A 24104-nucleotide genomic window follows, 5' to 3' on the forward strand; every position below is an offset into this window, starting at 1 on the left:
TGAGTTATAAAAAGCTTGAAAGTTACAGAATCGCCGACATTATCTAAAGTGTCCAAGAAATGATAGAAACTTTTAAAACGTTGTTCAGAGTCGTGACTTTGATTTATCAGAATCAAGGCCTTTGGCGTTTGTTCGTTTGTTAACAGTGTTACAAGTAACGCGTTACTTATATTCCCTGCATACACATAGCAAAGAACTGAAGTTAGAACTAATCATATTAAAATTAATACATGTATAAAAGTTATATGCATCGATGTGTGATAGACAATCCAGTTGGAGCTTGATCATTTTTCATTTCTTAATAACCCATTCCTTTGAATAAAAACGGACTAGGAGTGCTTTCGGGAAGACGCTATTAGTGCTATTTGTGTTATTCTATCTTCATCGTTCATTAGATGTAAAACAAGGATAGAATGACACAAATAGTGCTAATACTGGCTAATAGTGTCTGCCTGAACTCATCTTAGGAGATATGGATAATTTTAAGAGATTGAATACTTTTTGAGGACAAAGGACCGATTGAGTGTGTATTTGATGACCACTGACTATATTTTTACTGTTTGCCGTTTTAGTGTTTGTCACTTGGTGTCGCAATCCTTGCCGTAGCTGTATTTTGTATATTTTTAAACAGAATCGCAAATATTTACAAATAAAATTCACATTCCATTCGACTTTTCGAATTATTTCTAAAGGAACGATGATACATATCCTCATGAGAAAAATAATTGTGAAATCTACAGGACGTAACATATATATAATATTTACGTATATACATTTTAATATATTTTTAAGATTTTTAGGACGACAAAGGAATGAAAGTATACACAATACATTTATGCGTAAATAATAATTAATAGGTCATTAAGCGTTTCATTATGTTGTGCATTTATTTAATTTTATACGTTTATTACGTACACATTGCACTTTATAACTTTAACAATAACTACAACTGTTCTAACTAACAACATAAACTACATAAATATTAAAAAGAAGATGACTATTAATTATTTGCTAATCTTTTAATATCTTTTATTTTTATAGGATATTAATATACAATCAATAATCTAATTTGTGTAAATATAATTATTACAATAAAAAAAAATAAATTATGTTTTTTAAAAAAAATATAAATACATCAATTGATAATCTTAACAAATTATATAGATATATATGCACTTACACTTATAAAAAAATATAGAATTAATTTTCCATAATAATTTTGTATTGTTTTAAAATTTGCTATGCCCTCGAATTTAAAAATTTATTTACCAAGATGATGTAATTTATTTGCTATTCCACTTAACATCTAACTTAACTTGCTAACGATATATCGTGAAAATAATTTTAAATTAACAGATTTGCGAAAATATAAGACTAGCTTCGAGTGCTCATATGCTGTTTAACGTATGAAGAATACTTTTGGCCTGATTACTGATGTTTAGAGTAGTGACCACATTTTCTGCAGAGTTCTCCTTTGCCATCGTCTTCTTTATTTTCTTTCATTGACTTCTCTTTCAAAACTCGGACAGGTACTAGATCGCCTGTATAAGGACGATGTCCAAAAGCAGCTATAGTTTCACTTCTAGGAAAGCCTACATCGGCCGAAGCAATCGTCACTGTGTTATCGCCGTTATCTTTAGTACCAACATTGATGAACGAACCATTCGTTACTGTATAACTCGAATCACTCTTTGAGATGGATGATTCCCTCTCAGTTGTTTCGGAATTATCAGAATCCTCCCAATTTTTATAAACAATCGATTTATCTAAAGACCATAACTTTCATAGTATACGCTTCTTCTGTTATTTATAAAATAATGAGAACTCACCATTTTCAGATTCATCCATTGCATCAACGTCAAATATTGATTCGCTTAATCCGGCATCTTCATCCTCTTTCATTAATGGTAACTCGAAAGGAGGATTCGAGAGTGGACGGCTGCAAACATATCCCTGAGAAACAATATCATTTAGATAATATTATATTTATTTCGTAAACCAAAAGACACCAAAATATGTAAAAATAAAAATTATTGATTGATTCAAACATACCTGAACGAGATCCATACGAGAATCCAGCGAAAATTGTTTGCCTGACATTAATATTCCGCGAATACGACGACGTATGGCTGAAATAAATGTAACAAGATAATATTAGTTAATGTAGATTATCTTGCAAATAATGTATAATGTTTTAATAACATATTTCGAAGATTGATTAAAGTCGAGAAAATCCGCGCGTATATATAATTACAATTAACTGTCGTAAAGAATGTAACAATGAAGTAGTACAGAGAAACACCGTAATTTGAAAAAGTTACACCGTTTGATTTGTCCTGTACTACTGACAATCTCATCGATCTTGATCCTTGATTCATCTACGATCAATTGATTTTACTCATATTTTGTCTTGGAAATGGCGGTCGAATGATTGACTCGCGCCACTCTATGGGTGCGTTCCGAATTACGCATGAAGCACATGCTGTATCATTGCATCCTTCTCTACTATTCGGTGAACAATGACAAATAATGCATCATGCGCTTTATGCGCAATTCGGAACGCACTCTATGTGTAATAACTTTCACACGTCACGCCCGTTTTATACTATTTTTATGCCCTTGGCATCGCAAACTACCTTGATGCAAAATATTACTGACTAACTGTGATCAATCACCCATAAATCGCTTACGATGTGTGTGTGTGTGTGTGTGTGTGTGTGTGTGTGTGTGTATCCTTATTAAAATCATAATTTTTTTTCTAACCGAGAACGAGACAATAAAATAATAAACAAATTTATATAAATATTTTTTTTCAATTAAAGATAACAATAGACGAACGAAGTTTAATATCAGATATTAAAATAACATAAATCAAGTATAAATATTTACCTGGACTATCTCTCGCCTCAAGATGAATTTTCCCAAAAGTTTTCATGCATTCTTCAAATACATCAGCCGTATCATATATGGCAGCAAAACTACCGTTTACAATTTTCGGTGACATTGGTGAATTTGCTAATAATAAACTCGATCCAAAATTTTCATTCTTCTGCCGTGTATCTGCAAATTATCGAAATTAATGACATATTTCGTATAGCAACGTTAAATATTATAAGTTAATGAAAAACTAATCAATATAAGTTTAATTTTGTCACGCGAAAATTATATGTATATAATGACTCACCTTTAATAAGTGTAATATGTACGAAGTGTGGAAGCAATTGTGTGTTCATAATAACGAAAAAATAACAACTTATTGTGTAATAAATGTAATAAAATTATTTATTTAATCGCAAAATCATTTTTATCACAATTTAATAAAAGTAATCAGTTTACTACAACTTAATAAATGCAAATCAATGTTTAAATTTGTAAAATATAGAGGAAAGTCGCCGATATTAGTATAAGTCTCTAAAAGAGACACCCTCTTATATATTTCTCGGAATTTAACTATTGTACTTTATTAATATTGATAAAAACAATCTGTTTATATAATTAAAGAAATAAAACTCATAGTTTTTATATATTTGTGGCTCGTTTCTGTACAAAATCAGCTAAAAGTGAATTCTACAAATGCAAAAATAAAATTTTTATGACTTTATTTTGCAAATTGCAGTTTAAATAATAGTGTAAATAATATTTTTAGCTTAAGGTGAGTTTTTATTGTCAAAAAATAATTTAGTCATTATCAATTGCTATTTTCTGTTAAGCTGCCTGAAGCTATTTTAGTCTCGGTTCGTTATTACCTGCGAGAGGAACTTTAGCTCGTATAGGTGATCGAGCAGTATCACCCAAGATTTTATTAGCAGTACTTCGTATTTCTGCCCAATCTCTTAGAATATCTTCGTTTGTCGTGCTGAAAATACCAGGTTTTATTTGAAAAGCTCATAAAATCTATTAAGTGCATTAAAATTATCGGTGTAACAAAATTAAAAAATATATTCAAAGAGCCTTTTAATTCTTGAAGGACTTCTTCTATCTATACAGAATAGCAAAGTTTAGAGAAATTGTTTTTATTTATTTTAATTCAATATAATTACATGAATTTATTATGAATATTGAAAAATAAATGTTTAAAAAGACATACTTTGTAGAGGTAACTGTAAATCTGATAACATATTTGCCGTGCAAAGCTGCTGGCACGCAATGCAATCGACCTCGCGAATTAAGCTTCTTTAGCAAACGTTCTGTCAAGGTGTTCTCCCCGAGAAGACGAAAAACCACCATGCCGAGATGCCTCGGAGCAGGAATTTCAAAACGAGCATCGGCCAAAACCAGAGCTTCGAACTTCTGTGCTAGTCTCACGCCCTATAAATAAAAATTTCGGACTTACATTAAACACTTCTGCGTAACAAATGAAAGAAGCGTTAATTAAATTTAAAGTATTTCCTTCTCTAAATATCTTTTATTCAACTTTTTGATAAAGAACATATTTATTTTACATGATTCACCTCTCGTATATGTTTCTGCAGGCCAATAATTCCGTAATTTCTGATAACGAACCACAGTTTTAAAGCCCGAAATCTTTTGGATAGAGGAATTTGCCAATGCTGAAATTAACATTAAAACCAAATTTTATATTCTATTAAGTCTAAATAATAGTCTTTCTTTTAAAAAATATAGTAACATTAAAAAATGTTATTATAGTTATAAAGTTATTATAGTTATTACAGTTATAGTTATAAATTTTCCTTACACACAGATATATAATTATAACTTTTTTATTTCAAATTCTTTTATAATATACTATTATAAACATTATAAGGCATTACTTACCATATAATCAATCGCAAGACCTAAAAGAAATGTTTATTATATTTAGTGTTTGTCTGTATTTACATGAAATTACCTCAATAATCTAGATGAAATAGCTTCACCTTATCTTTACTAGAATATACATTATCTTCATCGTGTCTTAAATAAAAAAAAGTTATGTTTTTCAAATTATGTAGATAATCATCTTTTTTCAAATTTTCTAAGATGAAAATCTAATTATCTCTAGATAATTTTATCCGAATATCAGCAAACACTCATTATATTATTATATTAAAAACATAAAAGATATACGTTATCATATCGAAAAATTTAAAAGAAATAATTTATACTATTTTAATTTGGAAAATTTATATCTTATAGATTAGATATATTAAAATTAGATATAATTTTTATATATAGATAAATTTTAATTAATGAGAAACAAATTAAAAGATGTAAAATAGAAATCTAACAATTAATACGACTAACTGACTTTCTCTAATGACTATATTTTACATGACAAACACAAATCCTTTAACGATTTATTACCGACAAACCTATTATTAAATTGTTAAATTACCTGAATTTTCATGCTTTAAGTATAGTGGATCGACATTAAAAGTCCTGTGTAGCGCTTGACTGTTCTTTACCCTGAAACAAATAAAAAAGAATTTATTTATCTTTTGTTTAATCTAAGTTTTTCTTTAGTTATTTATATGTATTTACTAGCTATTGTTTGATAAATATGGAACATTTAATATGTTTTTTAGCTTGCTTACATTTTCTGACGCATTCTATTTCTCTCAATTATTAGAAAAATTTAAGTATACGTTATTACGGAAGAATGAATAATCTTTTGTAAAAAATTTACTAATTAGTTATTATTCCTATAAATGGTTGCAATAACAATAATAATACAGATTCTTTATTGCAAATTTTTTAACAGATTTATCAAAGACATGATCATTATTTTACAACCTTATTTCGTTTTTATAATTACTATATATAGTTTTTCATGGTTCACAAAATTTCTGCTTTTTAATTAGATAATTAATTAAATATGTGCGTAAATTTATTAAATATGTGCGTAAATAAAAGATAATATACACATTATTAAATACATATTAACATAAAATGTCATAAATCACGTTACTTAACACTATCAACTTTAAACGCAATTTGAAATAACATTCTGAATCTGAAAGATTATGAAGTGTTCAATCGTTGAACGGCCTCGAAAGGAAATTGCGGAAGGAACGAAAAAAGATCCTGCTTCTACAATCCAACTGCAATAAATCGAAAATTAAACGATAGATAATCTTTCAAGGCACTTGGCTTACTTTCCCAACATTTACAATCACGCACAATCAGTTATTAATATAATTCATAAAAATTGCATGTTGTGATCGATTTTTCTTACAAATATAATTATAAAATGTAATTTATAAGAATTGCAAGCTGTGATCGATTTATCTTACAAATTATGATTAAACATAAATTTAGTTATTCCAGTCAAATCTATATTTATTATGTAAATATCCTGTTGTGAGTAATATGGTTGTGAATTAAGAAAATTTATTAACTCTTTTTTAAAACTATGAATTTTTAATCAATGAAAGAAGTTTTAATAATAATATTGCTTTAATAATAATATATATATATACCACATAGCTGTACAATCGAAATGGACCATGAGCCATTTGCTCGGATTGAAGGCAATAGAATCAGTAAACTCTACTCCCTGAAGCCAACCTCGAAATTCCGGACATATGAAAGCGCTACCAGCGTAGGCTGCATCAACATGTAACCATAAACCATTTTGTTGACCTGTAATTGTATAAAAAATTTGTTTGAACTGTTATAAAGTTTTACGACATACTCCAAAAGAATTAACAATAAAGTTGAAATTGACATTCAAAAGGGTATTCAAATAATAATTTCAAATTTTCATACTCACATATCGGTCCAATTTCTTTCAAACTGTCAAAGGAACATGCACCAGTTGTGCCTAAGGTTGCGCATACCTATACAAATAACAGAGTAGTCTTCTATATATTGTGTAGAAAAGAAATTTTTTTTAATAATTAGTTTTTTAAGTTATACTGAGTTTATAAAAAAAAGTTCTTAGTTTTGTAATACTCTCTTTAAAACGGTATAACTTTGTCAAAAAATGGAAAAGTATTCAAAATATAGATTTGTTTGGAAATAAATGAGCTTAAAGACTCATACACTTTTATGCCTGACAGCCAATTTCCCTGAGCAATGCAACAATTTGAAGAAGAATCTTTTTTTTCCTATCTTTCAATGTCCATTATTTTGTAATACATTTTGTGTAACTCAAATTTTATCCTCATGGTTATCAAGGGGAGTGTTTGAGCTTTAATTTGAGCTTTGGTTTATCTCGAGATAATTTTTCGTTGATATTTACGGTTATTGAAAAATATTAAAAATTATGATAATAGTGGCCCGCGGTTTTTTTGAGGGTATTTCTTATAACGTCAAAATATATAATATATCTCTCTCTAAAAATATAGATTTTATATAAAAAATAACATTTGAAGATATATAAAACGCATCATAATAAAATTATATTTATCACAATAACCCAATTCACTTCAAATTTGATTTTTCTTACTTTCATTAATGTTATGTATATTGTCGTAACTTTTTTATTGCTTTTAAAAAGAAATATTTGCATTTTATCACATATTATACGCAATATCTATATTATTGTCGTGAAAAACATATAATTAACGAAATAAATCCAGGCAATATTATTACATCGCGAAAAATCGCGATTATAAATATATATATTTTTCGTTGTAAACAGATTTGCAAGACTCAAATTAGAAGCTAAAAAAGCTCCTATGGGACCAACTAGTGCGACGTCGATCCGGCTTTGTTCGTCGAATCCGTGCGTTCGTTACTATTTGCGGGGAATACGTTTATAATTGGCGCACCCCGGTCCGTCCATACTTATACCTAGATTACTAGTCCTTGCGCTCACAATGTTAGTAACCGCGGATTTCGTTGTCTCTATATTGTTATTAAATCTACTGTATTACTTTCGTTACGACTTATACGTGACAGCGAAGTATTGTAACAAATTCGTAATAAGAGGATCATATAGGAAAACAAGAATAATAAAGAAAGAGTATATCAATAGAAACATTCCTCTTATAAAAATAATTATTATTTTTATATGAGACTACAGAACAATGTTGATATGTTATTATACTATGCATAAAATTATAAATTTGGCAATTATGAGCAAAATAAGATTACATATATTTAATAAAATTTCAGAAACCAATGATATTAAATGTATTTAGAAAAAAATAGATACAATAATAAGTCAAAATGTAGTAGAATATTCAGATTATATTTGAGAGAAACAATATTAGTAAAACTTACAAAGAAAGGAAGCAGACCCTCAGCCCGGTCGCGTGTTAGTGACTCAAGTAAAGCATCTCCTCTCATGCTTAATTCACTGTCAGATTTAATATATCGCATTCGAACTAGTCCAATAAGTCCAGCTTTCTCCACACTTGAATGTGCCTGTTAATAAATAATAATATTTCATAACAGATAAAAATTTTTCAATAATTATATATAATTTATTATATTAAAATAAGGTAAACTTCGGGGCTAAGCACCGAAACATGAAAAAAAATTTATATGAACATATATCCGCAAACTCAGTGTTACTGATATACATTTCAGAATGTTTATTAATAAGGGAAAATAAAAAAGTAATATCTCCGTTCATCCATGTAATGCGTCCAAGTGCATTTTAAAAAGCTCTCAAAGGAATGCTAAAAGTTTAAAATTTTCATTCGCCGCAATACGCAATATTTAACGTTCTTCTATTAGCATTCATTATTTCTGCTTGCTACTTTCGCGATTGCTCCCAGTGGACGCACACATATTTTTAAATAAAATATCATGAGAATTTGCACTGCTACTTGATCATCTAGGTACATTTATAAACTCATTATTTTCAGCATAAAGTAATGGCTACAAACCTGATCCGAGCAGTATGCAACTAGACGCGAATTAATGTCTGTCGCCAAACAGTCAGGATCGTTCTCCTGCACGTCTCTAATAGCTCTGGTTCTGGCTGCAAGTAAACACACCAACGTGGCTTCTGAAGCCGTCGTTTGTATGACGCCACCGCCGCCGGAGCCGCCCGGTTGATGAAGAAAATCTTCGGGTAGACCGATCATTTTGCCTAACCAATTCATAACGATCGTTTCTAACTCGGTACACGCTGGACTGGAAGCCTATGGAAATAATAGTACTAAATTTAAAATCGTATTAAAATGGTCATTTCAACTTTTAAAGATTTAACTTTTAAAGGTTAAAGGATAAGAATTGTTCGAATAATAACGTTCATATAATCTTTTTTTATTAATTAAAGGAGAAATAATTAAAACACAACTATATGTAGGGTAGAGTTGGCTAAGTCATACCGACGCAACGGTTCAATCATACCTGCATTGTATTTTCTAAACAAAACATTTTTTCTTAAAGGTAACGACGTAATATAATGCTAGTAACATGGCTTAAATACTGTTATTTTTGTTTTATCTTCAAGCCGTCCGTTTACGAGTGACATTTAAAATTCATTTTATTCGTTGTCTGATCTAAATTTTCGTACAATTTATCTATATAAAGTGTTATCAATATAAGAGGTGAGTAATTGAACTATAATGTAGAGTACTGAGTTATAATTGATATTTAAACTCTTTTTTAGTATAGCATCAAATTAGCAAAATATTTGTAAGTTATGTTGCTGTTGGTAAATTTGTAAAAATAGAGAGAGTTGGGTAAATCATACTTGTCCCTAGTCTTTATTTTGTACCTACATTTAAAATAACATTAAAATTGAATAGTTAAATAATATCTGTCTTCATATTATACCTTATACATTTAAGATATAAAATAACATTAAGATGAGTAATTGAATAATACTTTATAATATTTTGATATTTGCATAAGAAAAAGTATGTTTATATTAAGTCTTTTGAAGATAATTTACTAAAAATTATTCATAGACATTGTTCGCTAGATTTTAAGAGAATTTAGATCTTTTTTTGTAAAAACTAATGATTATTTATTAGAAGCACGATTTAGGATTTAGGAACCCAATGGTACAATTTAATGATCCGTTTTCAAAATTGTATCAAAAACTACTTTCTTTAAAATATGATTTAAACAATAATTCAATAATTTATTTTTGTAAAAATATTTTGTTTTACTGCCAACAAACCAAAGTTTGATGTAATGACAGAAATATGCTAATCTCTTCAGTACTTTTTATTACAATTTTGTTTAAACGTTAAAGGAAATATAAGCGATTTTCTCTTATAAGATAAATTTTAAATTATAAGAAATATAAGTTTCATAAATCATATTAATGCAAATATTTGTTCTGAATTATAAAAAAAAATGTGCAAAATGTTCTATTTTAATTTCAAATTTTAATCAAAAGAACTTAATTAACTTAAAACATACTATTAAATTGCGGAATGATGAAAGATATTATTTGATTAAAAACATGTTATTATTTAATATCTATTAAACATGAAAACATCAAATTATACAGTTAATAATAAATGTGTAAAATTGCGCTTACCCACGTAAAACCCAGACAGTTTATTGCGTCGGCCAGCATGTCACCCAGCAGACTAGCAGGTGAATTCAGAGCCGGAAAGTAGGCGTGCATGTGCGGACTCTGCCAGTGCGTCACACCCGGCATAATGCATTTCTCAACGTCGGCGAATATGTCCTCCCAGGACTCGCCGTCTACAGGGGCCGACGCCGGCAGGACATTTCTCAAGTATCCCGGCGAGACCGCTGGATATACTCGCCGAGAACGGATGTCTCTCAGATAATCGGCGATATAATCTACCATTTCCTTTCCTGCGTAATTTTCGAATTTATGATTATTCTAAATCATTGTATACAATATCTAACAAGTACGTTACTATAAAGTCCGCTCTCTTACAAATTATGCATCTCAATTTGCAAAAATTGCTGATTGATTATTTATATTTTTACAGAAATAATAATTTAAAAAAGATAGCTAATATGTAAAATATACACTACTCAACAGAAAATAGGAAACATTTCAAAACGCTTAAAATTGCATTATTTTGAAAATCAGATTGCTGAAACTCGATGAAAAATCATCGCAGACAAAGAAATAAAAGAGCATTTTAAAGTTTAAAACTTTCACGTATTTTTAGCCGTTTTTAAAAAATGTGTATCTAATTCTGTATCTTAGCAAAGATCACATTGTTATATTCCTTAAAATCATCAAATCTGCAGCTGGATAAAAAACTTTTTCTCAAATATTTAAGTTTAATATTTTTAATGTAATATGGCTCAAATAAAAAATTATTGGCTCGTAGCTCTTCTCAACGTTTTCTTATTTAATTTAATATTTTTAATATTAATAAAATATCATTTTAAAGACCGCAATGTGAACAACACAACAATTAAAAAATAAAGGCTAAGCGGTCAAACTGGATCTTGATCAATGCTAAAAACAATTCCGTGTGAATTTATAAACAACAATTCCAATCCTGTAAACTGCACGCTGAAATTATTTTCAGTCTTGAAACGCAATCAGAACTGGAGTAGTAATATCACAAATTATTGTAAATTGACAATCAATTTAATAATATTAATGCTCATAAGCACCTTTATAATAATCTTTAAGCATCTTAAAATCTGCAAATGACTTTATTGCGTTGCGAAAAATATTATTATACCTCAGCTGGATATTGGATACATTTCGTGCGAGTATCGTTACCGCTAGATTACCGAGACTTTAGTAATATTCCTTATTAAAATTTTTATAAAAAGTTTTATAAAAAGTTTTATAAACAGAGTTTTATCTGTAAAATGTTTTTATTTAATTTGTTTACAATTTTCTTTATTCAAATTAAGCAACTTTGAAGCTAAATATGCATTTCTTGTAACCAACATTGAAATTTAGCAAAAAAATCATTGCAACAATCTTTTATTCCCCCAATTCTAAAGAATTAAATTTAAAAACGCATGATCAAAAGCATGTTAAAGTATAAATTTTAAACTTCAAAATATCTTTTTAATTTTTTTCGCCGGATTTTAACGTTGGTTGTAAAAAATACAGATTTAATTTCACAGTCGCGTAATTCGGTCAAGAAAAATTGTACAAAAACTTTTAAAACATCATTTGATAGGAAAAACTCTATACTTTTTTTTTGTAAAAGCATTAAATCTTTTAGAAAATAATTTTTATCGACTTGCAGACTGTTGATTATACGTAATTTTTAAATAACATAACACAATGTGATCTTTTTTAGTCCGGCGTGAATAAGGTGGGTAATTGTTACACCGACTATGAGGGTATCATATACCCATATATTTATTCAAAGATTTTACTTGGAATAATACTATATAATAATTCGTTATTATATTACTTTCTCCTGGATGTCCTAAACGTATCAATATAATAAAATAACAGTTTAATTTGTGTTTGAAATTATTTATTTTTGCACTTAAAAACGCTAGATTATAATTATTTCGTAAAAATGAAAACCTCTCTCCGCACCCTTCCCTCCAGCTACTAAGAGAGCGGAGTTCCACGAAACACAATAATAAACAAAAATATTTGTTTTAAAAATGTCTGGGTATGAGATACCCGACCTCACTCATGCCGGGTTAAAATATAAAACTGTAAAGATAAAAATTTTTACTAATTGTCGATGATCTAAATATTGTGTAATTTTGAACGTATTTTGAATGTATTTCCTATTTTTTGTTGAGTAGTGTATATAATGTTTAATCAATATTTACATAAAATTTAAATAAAATATAACTAATTATATTAATACTTTTTTAATTTTTTAAATTCTTTTATGAAGCAATTATACAAAAAGTTATAATAATTATTTTTGTAAAGAAACAAATATTCTAAAATTATACTGCATTTTTTAAATGTTCTTAGTTTATTTAATATCGACGTATTTATTATGTCTTAAACAAAGAAAGTTAAGAGACAAAGAGTTTAAAAAGTGTTGACAAACTAGAATTAAAAATCATAATATTAAGTAAACTATAGGAAATAAGTTTGCGAATCCTCTTCGTTTAACGTCATTATCTGCAACAAAAAGCTATCTATCAAACAGGAACAAAAAGGTACTTTGAGACTCGAGGAACTATTCTGTACTAAAGAAAAGACGATTTTTCAAAGATTAGACTTTCTTTCACACATGCGGATTTCTTTATTTGAAAAACGTAATTACTCTTTCTCTGTTATTACATAATGTCTTCAATAGAAACAGCATTGTGTAACTGAAAGTACGTAGTTTTCTAAAATCGTTCATTCAATCATTGATTCTCTATCAAAATATTTTATAAGCATTCGAAAGAAAAAGGACTAATTTGTTTTATTTATTGTTAGTAGTAATAAATTATTACTTAGTAATTATAGTTATAAATGATTATAGTTAGTAGTTATAAATGAATGCATTATCCTGTATTGCAATATAAAGCGACACGCATTGCCAATTCTAATTTACCAAAACGAATAAATAGAATAATCGACTAGGAATGAAATTCCAGGAGAAAGGCGATTTCAAATCGTAGTTCTAAAGCGGGAGATTTAGATCGTAAACGATGTATTGGAAACAATATCGCACCTATAAAGTTCCTACCAGTGATCTCTATTTATTGCTGTTTCAGTATAGTACAATCATTGCCTTCAAATAGTTTGACTTTTTCATTGCGATTCAGATTTAGATCAGTTTGCTGCTAATGAAAAAATGACGCATCTCAAAATTAGCAACTTTTTAGAACGTTTTCAAAATTCTAAATTGAAATGTTTCAATTATAATAGTAAATATATAATTTTGTAAATTTTACTTTCTTTCCATGTTATACTTTCAATTATGATGTATTCTTTAAAATTATGTCATGAATTTTCAAAATTTAAATACTGCAACACTAGTATAACATAAATTTTATATCTTATCAGATTTATGACACTTTGCCATATAAGCAATGTGCCATTCTTTCACAAAATTATATTAATTTTTATAATTAATTTTCTTTCATTATCTTAAAAATACTGATTCTTTATTTGTGTTATTTTCCTATCAACGCAGCAAGTTAATTATATATTAGTAATATATGTATTAATTAAATCTTTAGATTTTAAAATATTGTAAAATATTGACTTCTATTTTATAAAATTTATGTAAAATTATGTAAAATTGAATTTAATGTTATTTTATAAAATATACAAATAATCATTGATATATGTAAACCCAAACAATTATAAATCTAAAATTCGTCCAAACTTTTTGTTACGTTTGTATATATGTACAATTACTTACCATATCGACGGTAATCCTCCAAATCCATTTTACCTGAAATAGTATAAGACAATTGTTAATTATTAATCATTTAGTTTTATCTTACCTTGAAACCTTTCAGAATCTTTAAAAAATTATAGAATGATATCTTTTAATACAATACTGCATGAAATATTATGTTAAAAGATTATATTAAATAGTATTTTATTTAAAAATTTTTTTTGCTTAAGGAAGGACGCTAAAAGAATACTTTTAGTTGCAATTGATTGACATCAATAATCGAGTTGTGAGCAAACAAAAGATTCCATTTTCTATCGTTAAATGTCAGATGTGATTTTTTTTAGCTGTACATATGTATGTACATTGCTTTAATTTTGACAAAAATAATAAATAATTACAAGATTTATATGTAATGATAAAAATAATTTAAATTTTCCAAATTTATAATATACATATAAATATGTATATATAAATATAATGGTTTGAATAACTCTTTAATGATGGTTTATTGATACTTTATTAGTAGTGATAATTCCTTGTCACAAGAATTATGGCACTGGTTTAAATTCGTTGCATGCTTTTTAATTTAGCACAAATTAGTGTTGCAAATTGCAAAAATCAAGAAGCAAAACTGTACACTTTCTTAATTATTCAATAAGAAATTTATCCGCGACAAGGTTTGTACATAAACACCGCCGAAGCACGATTACAACACAACGAACGATGTTGACCTAATACAAAAATTCGCAATGTGAGTTAGTCGCTAATTTCTACGGATTCATCATCGATCGTATTGGCGTCATATAAGTCGAGCTTCATAGTGCAGGCGATCCATTAAGATTTTCATTTGACGACACCGAGCTTTAATCTCTTTATATTTATATTAATTGCATTTATATAGGAAGGACGTTATCTCTAGCAAAAAATAATATTAAACACTTGATAATAATAAAAATTATAATATTTCAAAAACAATGTGGAAATAAACAGTATCTTTGAACGTGTTCGATAATATGCATTATAAAATCGAACTTTACAACGCATAGATATTAATAATTTTTTTATTAATTACATATTGATACACAACTTAGCAATATCTTTTTATAAATTTATTACAATGAAATCAGATATCAACTTATTTTAATATGCTGAAGATGCTAGAATAATTATTTTAAATAAACTTTCTTAAAAAAAAACTTTGTATTCAAAATTTAATATCTGATTGATAATATCGTATGCAACTTTCCTATTTTTATAGGAAACATTTTGCGTCGGAAACAATCCACTTAAGTTCTTATTAACCGTTTGTGTTGAATTTTTTAAAATATTCGAGTAATTTAACATAATATCATTATGTTATTTTAAAGATTATTTTGAAGATAATGTCATTATGTTATTTTAAAGATTATTTTAAAGATAATGTCATTATGTTATTTTAAAGATTTTGTGTTAAATTCAACGTTTCTTGGTGTCAAAATAATATAATTTATGGGTAAGTAAACAAGTAATATAAAAATGTGTTTTAAAAAATACAAATTCTGAGACAAATGACTAAAATACGTGTTCATGTAACATATCATAAATGTTAATTAAAAAAATATACTTCCACAATTTTTTTGTTTACAAACTGTGTCAGAATTACCTTTTTGTAATCATTTTTTCACGATATCTGTATTATTTTCTAATTCATCTTATGTTAAATAAACACAAAATCATTAAATAACGTAATCACATTATGTTAAATTGATACTCAAATATATTAAAAAATTCAACACACAAACAAGAACATGAGTGGACCGTTTCCAACACAAATACACAATGTTCTTTACTGTGTAGTTTCGACAAGATGATCTTAGCAAAAGCGGAAAGAATCGCGAGACGCGCGTAGAACGGAAAATCGAACTGGCCACGAGCAGTAACGAGGATCTAAAGCCAGAATGACGCCCGGCGATATTAAAAGCTCGTCCTTCCTCTGTTTCCGCTTCCGACTTTTGTAATTTCCCGTAGCTTTCACCGCTACCGAGCAGTTTGCTGAGAGATTTATTTATCCGCGAAGCCGTCGGACGCCTGCGGATTCTCCATCAGTGATTCGCGATTCAACGAAGAAAATGCCAGTTAGGCATTTGATAGCGGCATAATGTTCGACATTATCAAAACACTAACGATTGTCGAGTAATTCAATACACGTTTCAATCAAATCGAGTTTCGATCAAATTTTAAATTTACATAAGATATTCCAGAGTTAAATAATTAAACTTCTTGCCAATACATTTTGTGGGTAGACATAAAAATAACTTTATAAATATTGGTCCAAATAAATTTTATTTAAAAATGATAGTAAAATATTTTAAATATAAAGATAATAACACACTCAAAATATGAAACAATAGATATAAAAACAAGTCGATAGTGTTTTTATAATCCGTTTAATATATTACAATATCTAGCTACATATATATAGATATCTCAGATAGCACAAGGACGTCCAATGGATATTCAACAAACGTCCATTTTTTGGACATCGGACATCCTTTTTTGATCCAGAAAAGATCCTTCGGATGTCTGATGTACGTCCATAAGATGTACATTTGACAACTTCGGATGTTTATAAAATATCTGTTATCGGATTTATTTTGGACATTTTCAGGATTTATTTTGGACCTCTTCTGGACTTATTTTGAACCTTTTCAGGACTCATTTTGGACTATTTTGAATCTGTTATACGGAGTCCTAATAAGTTCAAAATATAATTCCAGTAATAATTTTATCTCAAACATGTAATGTCAATTTTTAGACAGAGTTATTATATATATTGCACATATAATACATTGTATATATATATATATATATACACATATTACGTGTATATGTGTAATATAATATATATGTAATAGTTGTACCTCAAAAATAACATTATATGTTTGAAAAAGAATTATTATTGAACTATTTTAGACTTATTAGGATTTCCATATGATAACAGATAAATATTAGGTATACAAATAAGTTTTAAAGCGTTTTTTTGTGTAACATATAATTTAAACTTAGAATTCAAATATTTTCGCGCTCTTTTGATATGTAGTGATGCTTAATGTGTACTATTAAAAAACACAATTGACTTCACAAAATTGGAAACTTAACCTCAAAATTAAATGGTTTTAAAATGACGAGCGACAAGCAATTTATTCGACACTGCATTCGATACGAATTTCATCAAGGAAAAAGCGCTGCTAAAGCATGTGAATCAATTTGTTCTGTTCTTGGAGTCAATGTTGTACCCAAAAGTACGTGTGAGTTTTGGTTTAGGCGATTTAAAGAGGATGATTTTGATGTTAGCGATAGAGAACGTAAAATGTCCTATAAAACCTGACATTATGACTCAAAAGTTGAATTGAAATATACGGAGTTACATAAGCGTTTTAAAAACTTGTAATGAGTATTATAAGATTGTTAACATATAATAAGTTGTATAGACGTTACAAAATCTTAAAATGAATACTACATAACGATTATTTTGTGTAGAGTCGTATGGACGTTATATAAATTTCTAATGAATATATACATATATTGACTAAATATTATGTGTTTATATAGACGTTTTAAAAACTACAAATAGTTATATAACCGACATTAACTTTTTAGTCGTATAATTATCCGATATGTAAATGGTACAAACGTTTTATGAAGTTATAAAAACTTTCTCATAAAACTTTGTGCTTTTTAGGAAGTCGTATAGACGTTACAAAATCTTAAAATGAATACTATATAATGATTATTTTGTGTAGAGTCGTATAGACGTTATACAAATTTCTAATGAATATACATATATTGACTAAATGTTATGTGTTTATATAGACGTTTTAAAAACTACAAATAGTTATATAACCGACATTAACTTTTTAGTCGTATAATTTTTCGATATGTAAATGGTACAAACGTTTTATGAAGTTATAAAAACTTTCTCATAACTTTGTGCTCCTTGGGTAGCCCTTTCTGATTATCATTTATTCCGGTCAATGTCCATGGACATATGGACATAAACTGAACTTAAAATGTATGTCCATAAAATATCCTGTGCTATCTGGGATATATAAAATTATTGAAGAATTTATTGATATTTGTATTACTCTCAAAAATCAGTATATGTATAACACAAAATTTCTTATCAAAAGTGTCATAAATATTCTCAAACAAAAAATACTTAGATATGATTTATGATTTTTGCAATAGAAATGTTGTGAGATTAAAAGAAAAAAGAGAGAGAATCGTGTATTTTACAAACGTGCAATTTATTTATTGCATTGCTAAAAGCAATTATTATTTTACAATTCAACGCAACTGCAACTTTCCTGTTTTAATTAAGCGACTAATGCTATCACGAAAAGTAATTTGTGATTAAAACGATATACATAAGTTGCTTGTTTTAAATAATAATAAAGATGTTTGATATATTAATGACGAGTTTGTTTACATGTATATAATGCTTTTTTTTCCATTCGATAATTCATCACATCGTTTATCTCAATGAAAATAGTCTCTCGGGTATTGTAATTAAATAATTATTCAATTATTCTTTATTAAATCACAGGTCAAATGTATCGGATTAAATCACATCGCCTTGATAAAGATCGTGATAAATGTATCTTTTACGTAAACTTGGACTCTTATTTTGACATAAAAAATCAGGCAAAGCATACATGAGACAAATACGGATCAGTTAAAACGGAGATCTTCCACTTTACTGAAAATTATAATCCTTCAAACGCTATCGACAAGAACATTTCTCTTCTCGACAATTTTTAGAAATTTGATTGTTTCGAAAAGAGACGGGACTTAAGCTTTGAAGAGTGAAAATTTTGCGCTGCCGATCTAAAGGAAAAAGAAAAATAGAGAGTCGCGAAGAGAATTAGGTAGTCGTAATAAATTTTTTATTTCCAAACGTCTAATTTTGAACTTATGATTAATTATAAGTCTCACTTTATTTTGTCCACTAAATTACATATAAATGTCTATCCTTGCCTCCGCCGTTTGGCAAATAATCAAAGATTCTCCAGAATCCGAATCAAAAAGTTTTCGTATTATAGAGAACCGAATAGAATAGAAAAATTGTTGCACATTGCAACTTTTAAATATGGTAATCGGGGAGTTTATATAAACATGTGTTCATCTTTGTCTACTTCAAAAATAATATATTTATTTATCGAAAACAAGATAGCTCCTTTTGCCTTTTACAAACCGATTGCCTATAATATCGTTTGCCTGTACATCACATTTGCCGACAGTTCGTTTGCGCACAAAAATTATTGCCTGCAACTCGATTACCTACATGAACTATTACACACAAACATAAAATTAAGAAAAAAGGTACTTTTGCACACACGACACCATTCGAAAATTATATTTATTTTTAAAAGTATAAATATATCAAATAAAGTTGACGGTAGGCTAATCACTTTTGTTAGTTTCGTATGAAGTTATTACAAAATTATTTTTAATTAAAGATATCTATTTCATTCATGTATTATATTTTTTTACTGCCATTTTTATAAAGACAACAATGGAAGCATAATAATAAAAAAATTAAACTTTTAAATATTTTACTTTTATAAATAGATTTCTCCATTTTAATGTATTAAAGTATATGTGTGTAACAACGTAAAAAACATTGATAAAAGAATATATTTATAATTAACTTGAGCTTATGTCTAAAGCGCGTATGAAACTAATCCATTTTTTTATAAATATTAATTTGGTTGATCTAATTTGTTAATTTAACTTTAGCGCTGACCTGTTCGGAAGTCCTACGTCAATCACTCTTGTGACGAATTGAGCTGGAGTTGTAACTTGAAGTAACACAATACGGAAAATACCGTTGTAGTCACCCGTCAGATGTTTGCTCCCCTTTTCGTCTTCGAACAGGATATATCCGCGACGGAAGCGAATCGGCAGAATGCGTGTCGCTCAACAAGTGGCTGCTTTTATATAGGTGCGCGCTCTGCGTACAATTCCTCTGATAGCGCAAGCGTTAACGAAGAAGCTAGGAATGATGCGTCTTGTGACCACGATTTACTACCCCTAGACACTACCCACTATGATAGAAATAAATTTACACAATTTTAACAAAGTTCCACAAAGACAATGTAAAATTGCCGTACGGTAAGGGGGGCGTCAAATTCAAAATTTGACTTAAAGGTGTTGCTTGATAGGTTGGTATAGAGTAGCGGAACTATCTTCGTAATCTCGAAGGGCGTGACATGAAGTATAATAAATATTATAAAGTTATATCTATTGAAAAAGCCAAGGGCAGACAAGATTTTTAAAAAATTTAGAGAAGATGACGACGTATCTTAATGACGTAAATCGGGTAAAAAAATACATGAATATATTCATATTTATACGCATCATGTGCACCTACGGACATGATTGTTATCTCATTTTAACTGTAAAAATCTATATTCTTCCCCAATATACATGCATTTTTTGTAATACCAATTTATTTAAACAAAACAATAATTTTTTATTGCATAAGCATCCTCCTTCCTGTAAAGGATACACTGTATAAGTATCTCTTTCATGGTAATATAAAAAAGATGTTATTAATGTACTAAACTTCAAAAATTAATATATGTACTTGATTGGAGACGCTATCGCACATGCGTCTTCTGATATATTGTTTATGCGTATTGTTAATTAGATATGTGCAAAATAAATAAAGAATCATATATTATAACTTCTTATAATACAATGTGTATGTGTGTTTCAAGAGCAAAATCAAAATAAATTTTATTTTAAAGAAATAATCGCAGTATTAATTTCCCAGTAAACGAGAATGAATTAAAATGTGGACTGAAATTTTAATCCATTTGAGTCATTCAAATGCGTACTTTAGTAGCATTGATCATGATTCATTTTCATTTTTTTTAAATTTAATTACATGGAAAAACTTTTTTTAAATTCAATTGGATTAAAAATTATATTTCCTCTCTATTCAGAATTTTAAATTAAGCAGTATTCACGATGCACTTAAAGAACTTTTTTTTAAACGAATTGAAAGGCATATAGAAATATGCTTTATATAATTCCTATAAAAATGCATTGGAATCGAAAAGAATTCATCTCAACGTTCACAGATGCGTACTTGTGAAAATCTAAATCCATTTTATTTACTGAGTTTGCAATACTACATTACGTTACAAATATATTACAATTACAACAAATAATTTATTGTTTGCAAATATAATAATTAACTTTATACAATTTAATTATAGAATTACTTTAATAAATAATTAAAATTTATAATAATTTATGTATATTTGGCACATGATAATATATAATTATAAGATCATAATTTAGTTACGATATTCAAGTGATAAATAACAATTTTCAATATATAAAAATTACATAAATATAAACTATATAATAGTGCGAAACGATTCCATTCTCAAAAATACTTAAAATTAATTGTAAGTTACAAAATTATTGACACTGATAATAACACATTTTATTCGTAAAAAGGGTAATTAAAGAAGATATTGTACAACACGTGATATGACAATAACATCTAATAATAATAAAATCTCTAGTGTCGGTAAAATAGAATGTACCAATACGACGGAAGATAATAACCCATTTACCTTCTTCTCTCACCGAGTATATATTCAGCTCTTTCCTTTGTTACTCGGTCGATGGCGCGTCTATTACAAGAGAAGACCTTCCATATTGTATATTTCTTATAAAGACAATTGATTTATAACAAATTCACAAACCCAAACACAATAACTTTACACACACATATATTCACATATCACATGTACATAATTTGCTTTCGTAAATAGCGCAATTAATATAATTCAGAAAAGGTCGAAACGAAATACCCAGGATAAATACTCAATTGTATTTAAATAAACGATAATAAAATATTTAATTAGTATTTAGTATTTTAAATAACTTCTTCTGACCTATCTTTTATCTAATATTTTAAATAAGTTTTTGGAAGGAGTTTGACATTAAAATGCCATTTTTGCCACGCGTATTGGCGAGTGTACACATCCACTGATATATGAGACCTATACAGTTTTTAACGCCGAATCCGAACGGCGATGGCAAATATATCTCGAAGGTTTGCCATTGCCTTCTGAGAGGTGGCGATCAAATAAAATCTAATTTGATGTTCTGGGTGAATTTGAAATTTAGATCTTTGACACAGAGAGCAGTCACGCTATACTCTGAGTCACGATCGCCACGTAAACATTAATATACTAATCTATAACTTTTTAAACACTACACGTGCTAGATATACATAAATGCAGGTTAATAATATATATTTTTTATTATTATTTCATCCTAAAAATTTAAAAAAATATTAGTCATTAAAATATTTTACTAATATAAACTTCTTTTTTTTTAAATTTCATTTAATGATATTTAAATGCTTGAACTCTTATATTAAAAAATCCAGGGTTAAAACTTATGGCGTTACTTGTAATGCCGTTATCGCTTTCGTTAGGTACTTCTTTTCGGTAACGATCATTACTTTTTTTCTGTCTATAACGGTAACGGTAACATCTTTACATTTTTAGAGTAACGGTAACAAATTCAGCCGTTACTTTTATCATTAATTTAATCTCTTATTATATTTATAACTTCTTATTATGTTTATTCAATAGATCGCATTATATATACAGGGTGTTAGTTAAGTATGTTGCCATACTCAACAGAGCGATTCTTTGGTTTATTTTAAGTAAAAAAATCCATATAAACATGTGTCCTAAACGAGTCACGATTAATATTGAAAATCTATGAGCGATATTCATAATTTATTGTTCTTAAGACCTTAAATAATATCCCAAAGTGCTAATACGACTCTCTGGTTCATGACATCTTAAAACAGTCTTAAACACAAGAACTTAATCTAAATTCATATAAATAAATACTAAGAAATAAAATTATTAAATAATATAAAGAATTAGAAAAATTATTAGGTAAGTGAGTTTAATATAAAGAAAAATTTGCTCCATATGCAGACTAGTTTAGACAGTTTCAAGTCTTAATATTTATTGTTATATTTAACATTGATTATCAATCAATTAAATAAATTTATATGTGTATTTAAAAAATGCAATTTTAAAACTTATTTAATATTACAAAAAATTAACGAAAAGTAACAAATAAATAATTTTTCAAATAACGGTAACAGTAACGTGTTATTTTTTTAAGGTAACGTGCTCAACTTTAACAAAATCTGAACATTATTTTCTATTAATCTATTCATATATATATATATATATATATATGACAATTTATTAAATGTGGGGTTGAGAAAGTTATTTTATAAAAGTAATGCGTTGTTGTTATAGTTCTTTTTCTGAAAAGTTTCCTTCCTTTTTCTCCTTCTTTCTCTTTCTTTCTCTCTCTCTCTCTCTCTCTCTCTCTCTCTCTCTCTTTGTCCCTTTCTGAAAAGCTTAATAAACAATAAGATAATAAGCGTAAAATAATAATATGAGATTATAAATTGTATATATTAATGTTATAAGAAAAGAAAGTTATAAATTTATCAGTGCACTCCTCGCTTTGATGAAGTGAACGACAAGGTTCACAAAACGTTGGCATTAACAATGGATCATGACACGGCGATAACCCGCAAACCCTTTGACACCTCGGAAGAAAATACCCGTGAAAGACTCAAAAGTATCAAGTTATAAATTTATCATATGAAATAAAATTTTATATGTTGCGATTACAATGATCTCACCGCATATTACGTACGGTACTATATATGAATAAAAGGAAATGTAACAGTTATTAATATCCTGCATACACGTTTTTGACTTCGCGAAAGTTTTTCCGCGAAGAACGATGCATGTAGTATACACAAGACACTAGAAGATTTACATATTTACGTACGGACTTATTACCTGAGGCGCGCATATGGCTGCTGTATGGTACAAGGCATTACAAGCGGGTGCGATGTACCGTTGATCGCCG

The 24104-nt window shown here is 28.0% G+C and overlaps 1 protein-coding gene across 1 annotated transcript; it reads right to left on the bottom strand.

Moving 5' to 3' along the window:
* Positions 1 to 1252: 1252 nt before the first annotated feature.
* Positions 1253 to 20048, bottom strand: Hdc (histidine decarboxylase). Its single transcript, XM_018447314.1, has 16 exons — positions 19909 to 20048; positions 14145 to 14177; positions 10394 to 10680; positions 8781 to 9038; positions 8170 to 8313; positions 6713 to 6779; positions 6420 to 6582; positions 5336 to 5406; positions 4777 to 4796; positions 4452 to 4550; positions 4088 to 4308; positions 3747 to 3856; positions 2890 to 3060; positions 2053 to 2129; positions 1830 to 1953; positions 1253 to 1766 (listed from the first exon to the last, which is right to left on the bottom strand). Exons 2-16 carry the CDS (start codon positions 14170 to 14172, stop codon positions 1429 to 1431), a joined length of 2178 nt encoding a protein of 725 aa, XP_018302816.1. The 5' UTR covers positions 14173 to 14177; positions 19909 to 20048; the 3' UTR covers positions 1253 to 1428.
* Between the last annotated feature and the right edge of the window lie 4056 nt (positions 20049 to 24104).

This window comes from Mycetomoellerius zeteki, unplaced genomic scaffold, assembly GCF_001594055.1.
Source record: "Mycetomoellerius zeteki isolate Tzet28-1 unplaced genomic scaffold, Tzet1.0 scaffold20, whole genome shotgun sequence".
Taxonomy (NCBI): Eukaryota; Metazoa; Arthropoda; class Insecta; order Hymenoptera; family Formicidae; genus Mycetomoellerius; species Mycetomoellerius zeteki.

What these genes read in the sequence shown, in the direction of transcription:
- Hdc (XM_018447314.1), bottom strand. Translation starts at nt 14,172, where the DNA reads ATGGATTTGGAGGATTACCGTCGATATG. An exon ending in TTGCATACTGCTCGGATCAG is followed by an intron (nt 8,314 to 8,780) that starts GTTTGTAGCCAT and finishes ATTTATTAACAG; the next exon opens with GCACATTCAAGTGTGGAGAA. An exon ending in TTCGATTGTACAGCTATGTG is followed by an intron (nt 5,407 to 6,419) that starts GTATATATATAT and finishes TATTTGTTTCAG; the next exon opens with GGTAAAGAACAGTCAAGCGC.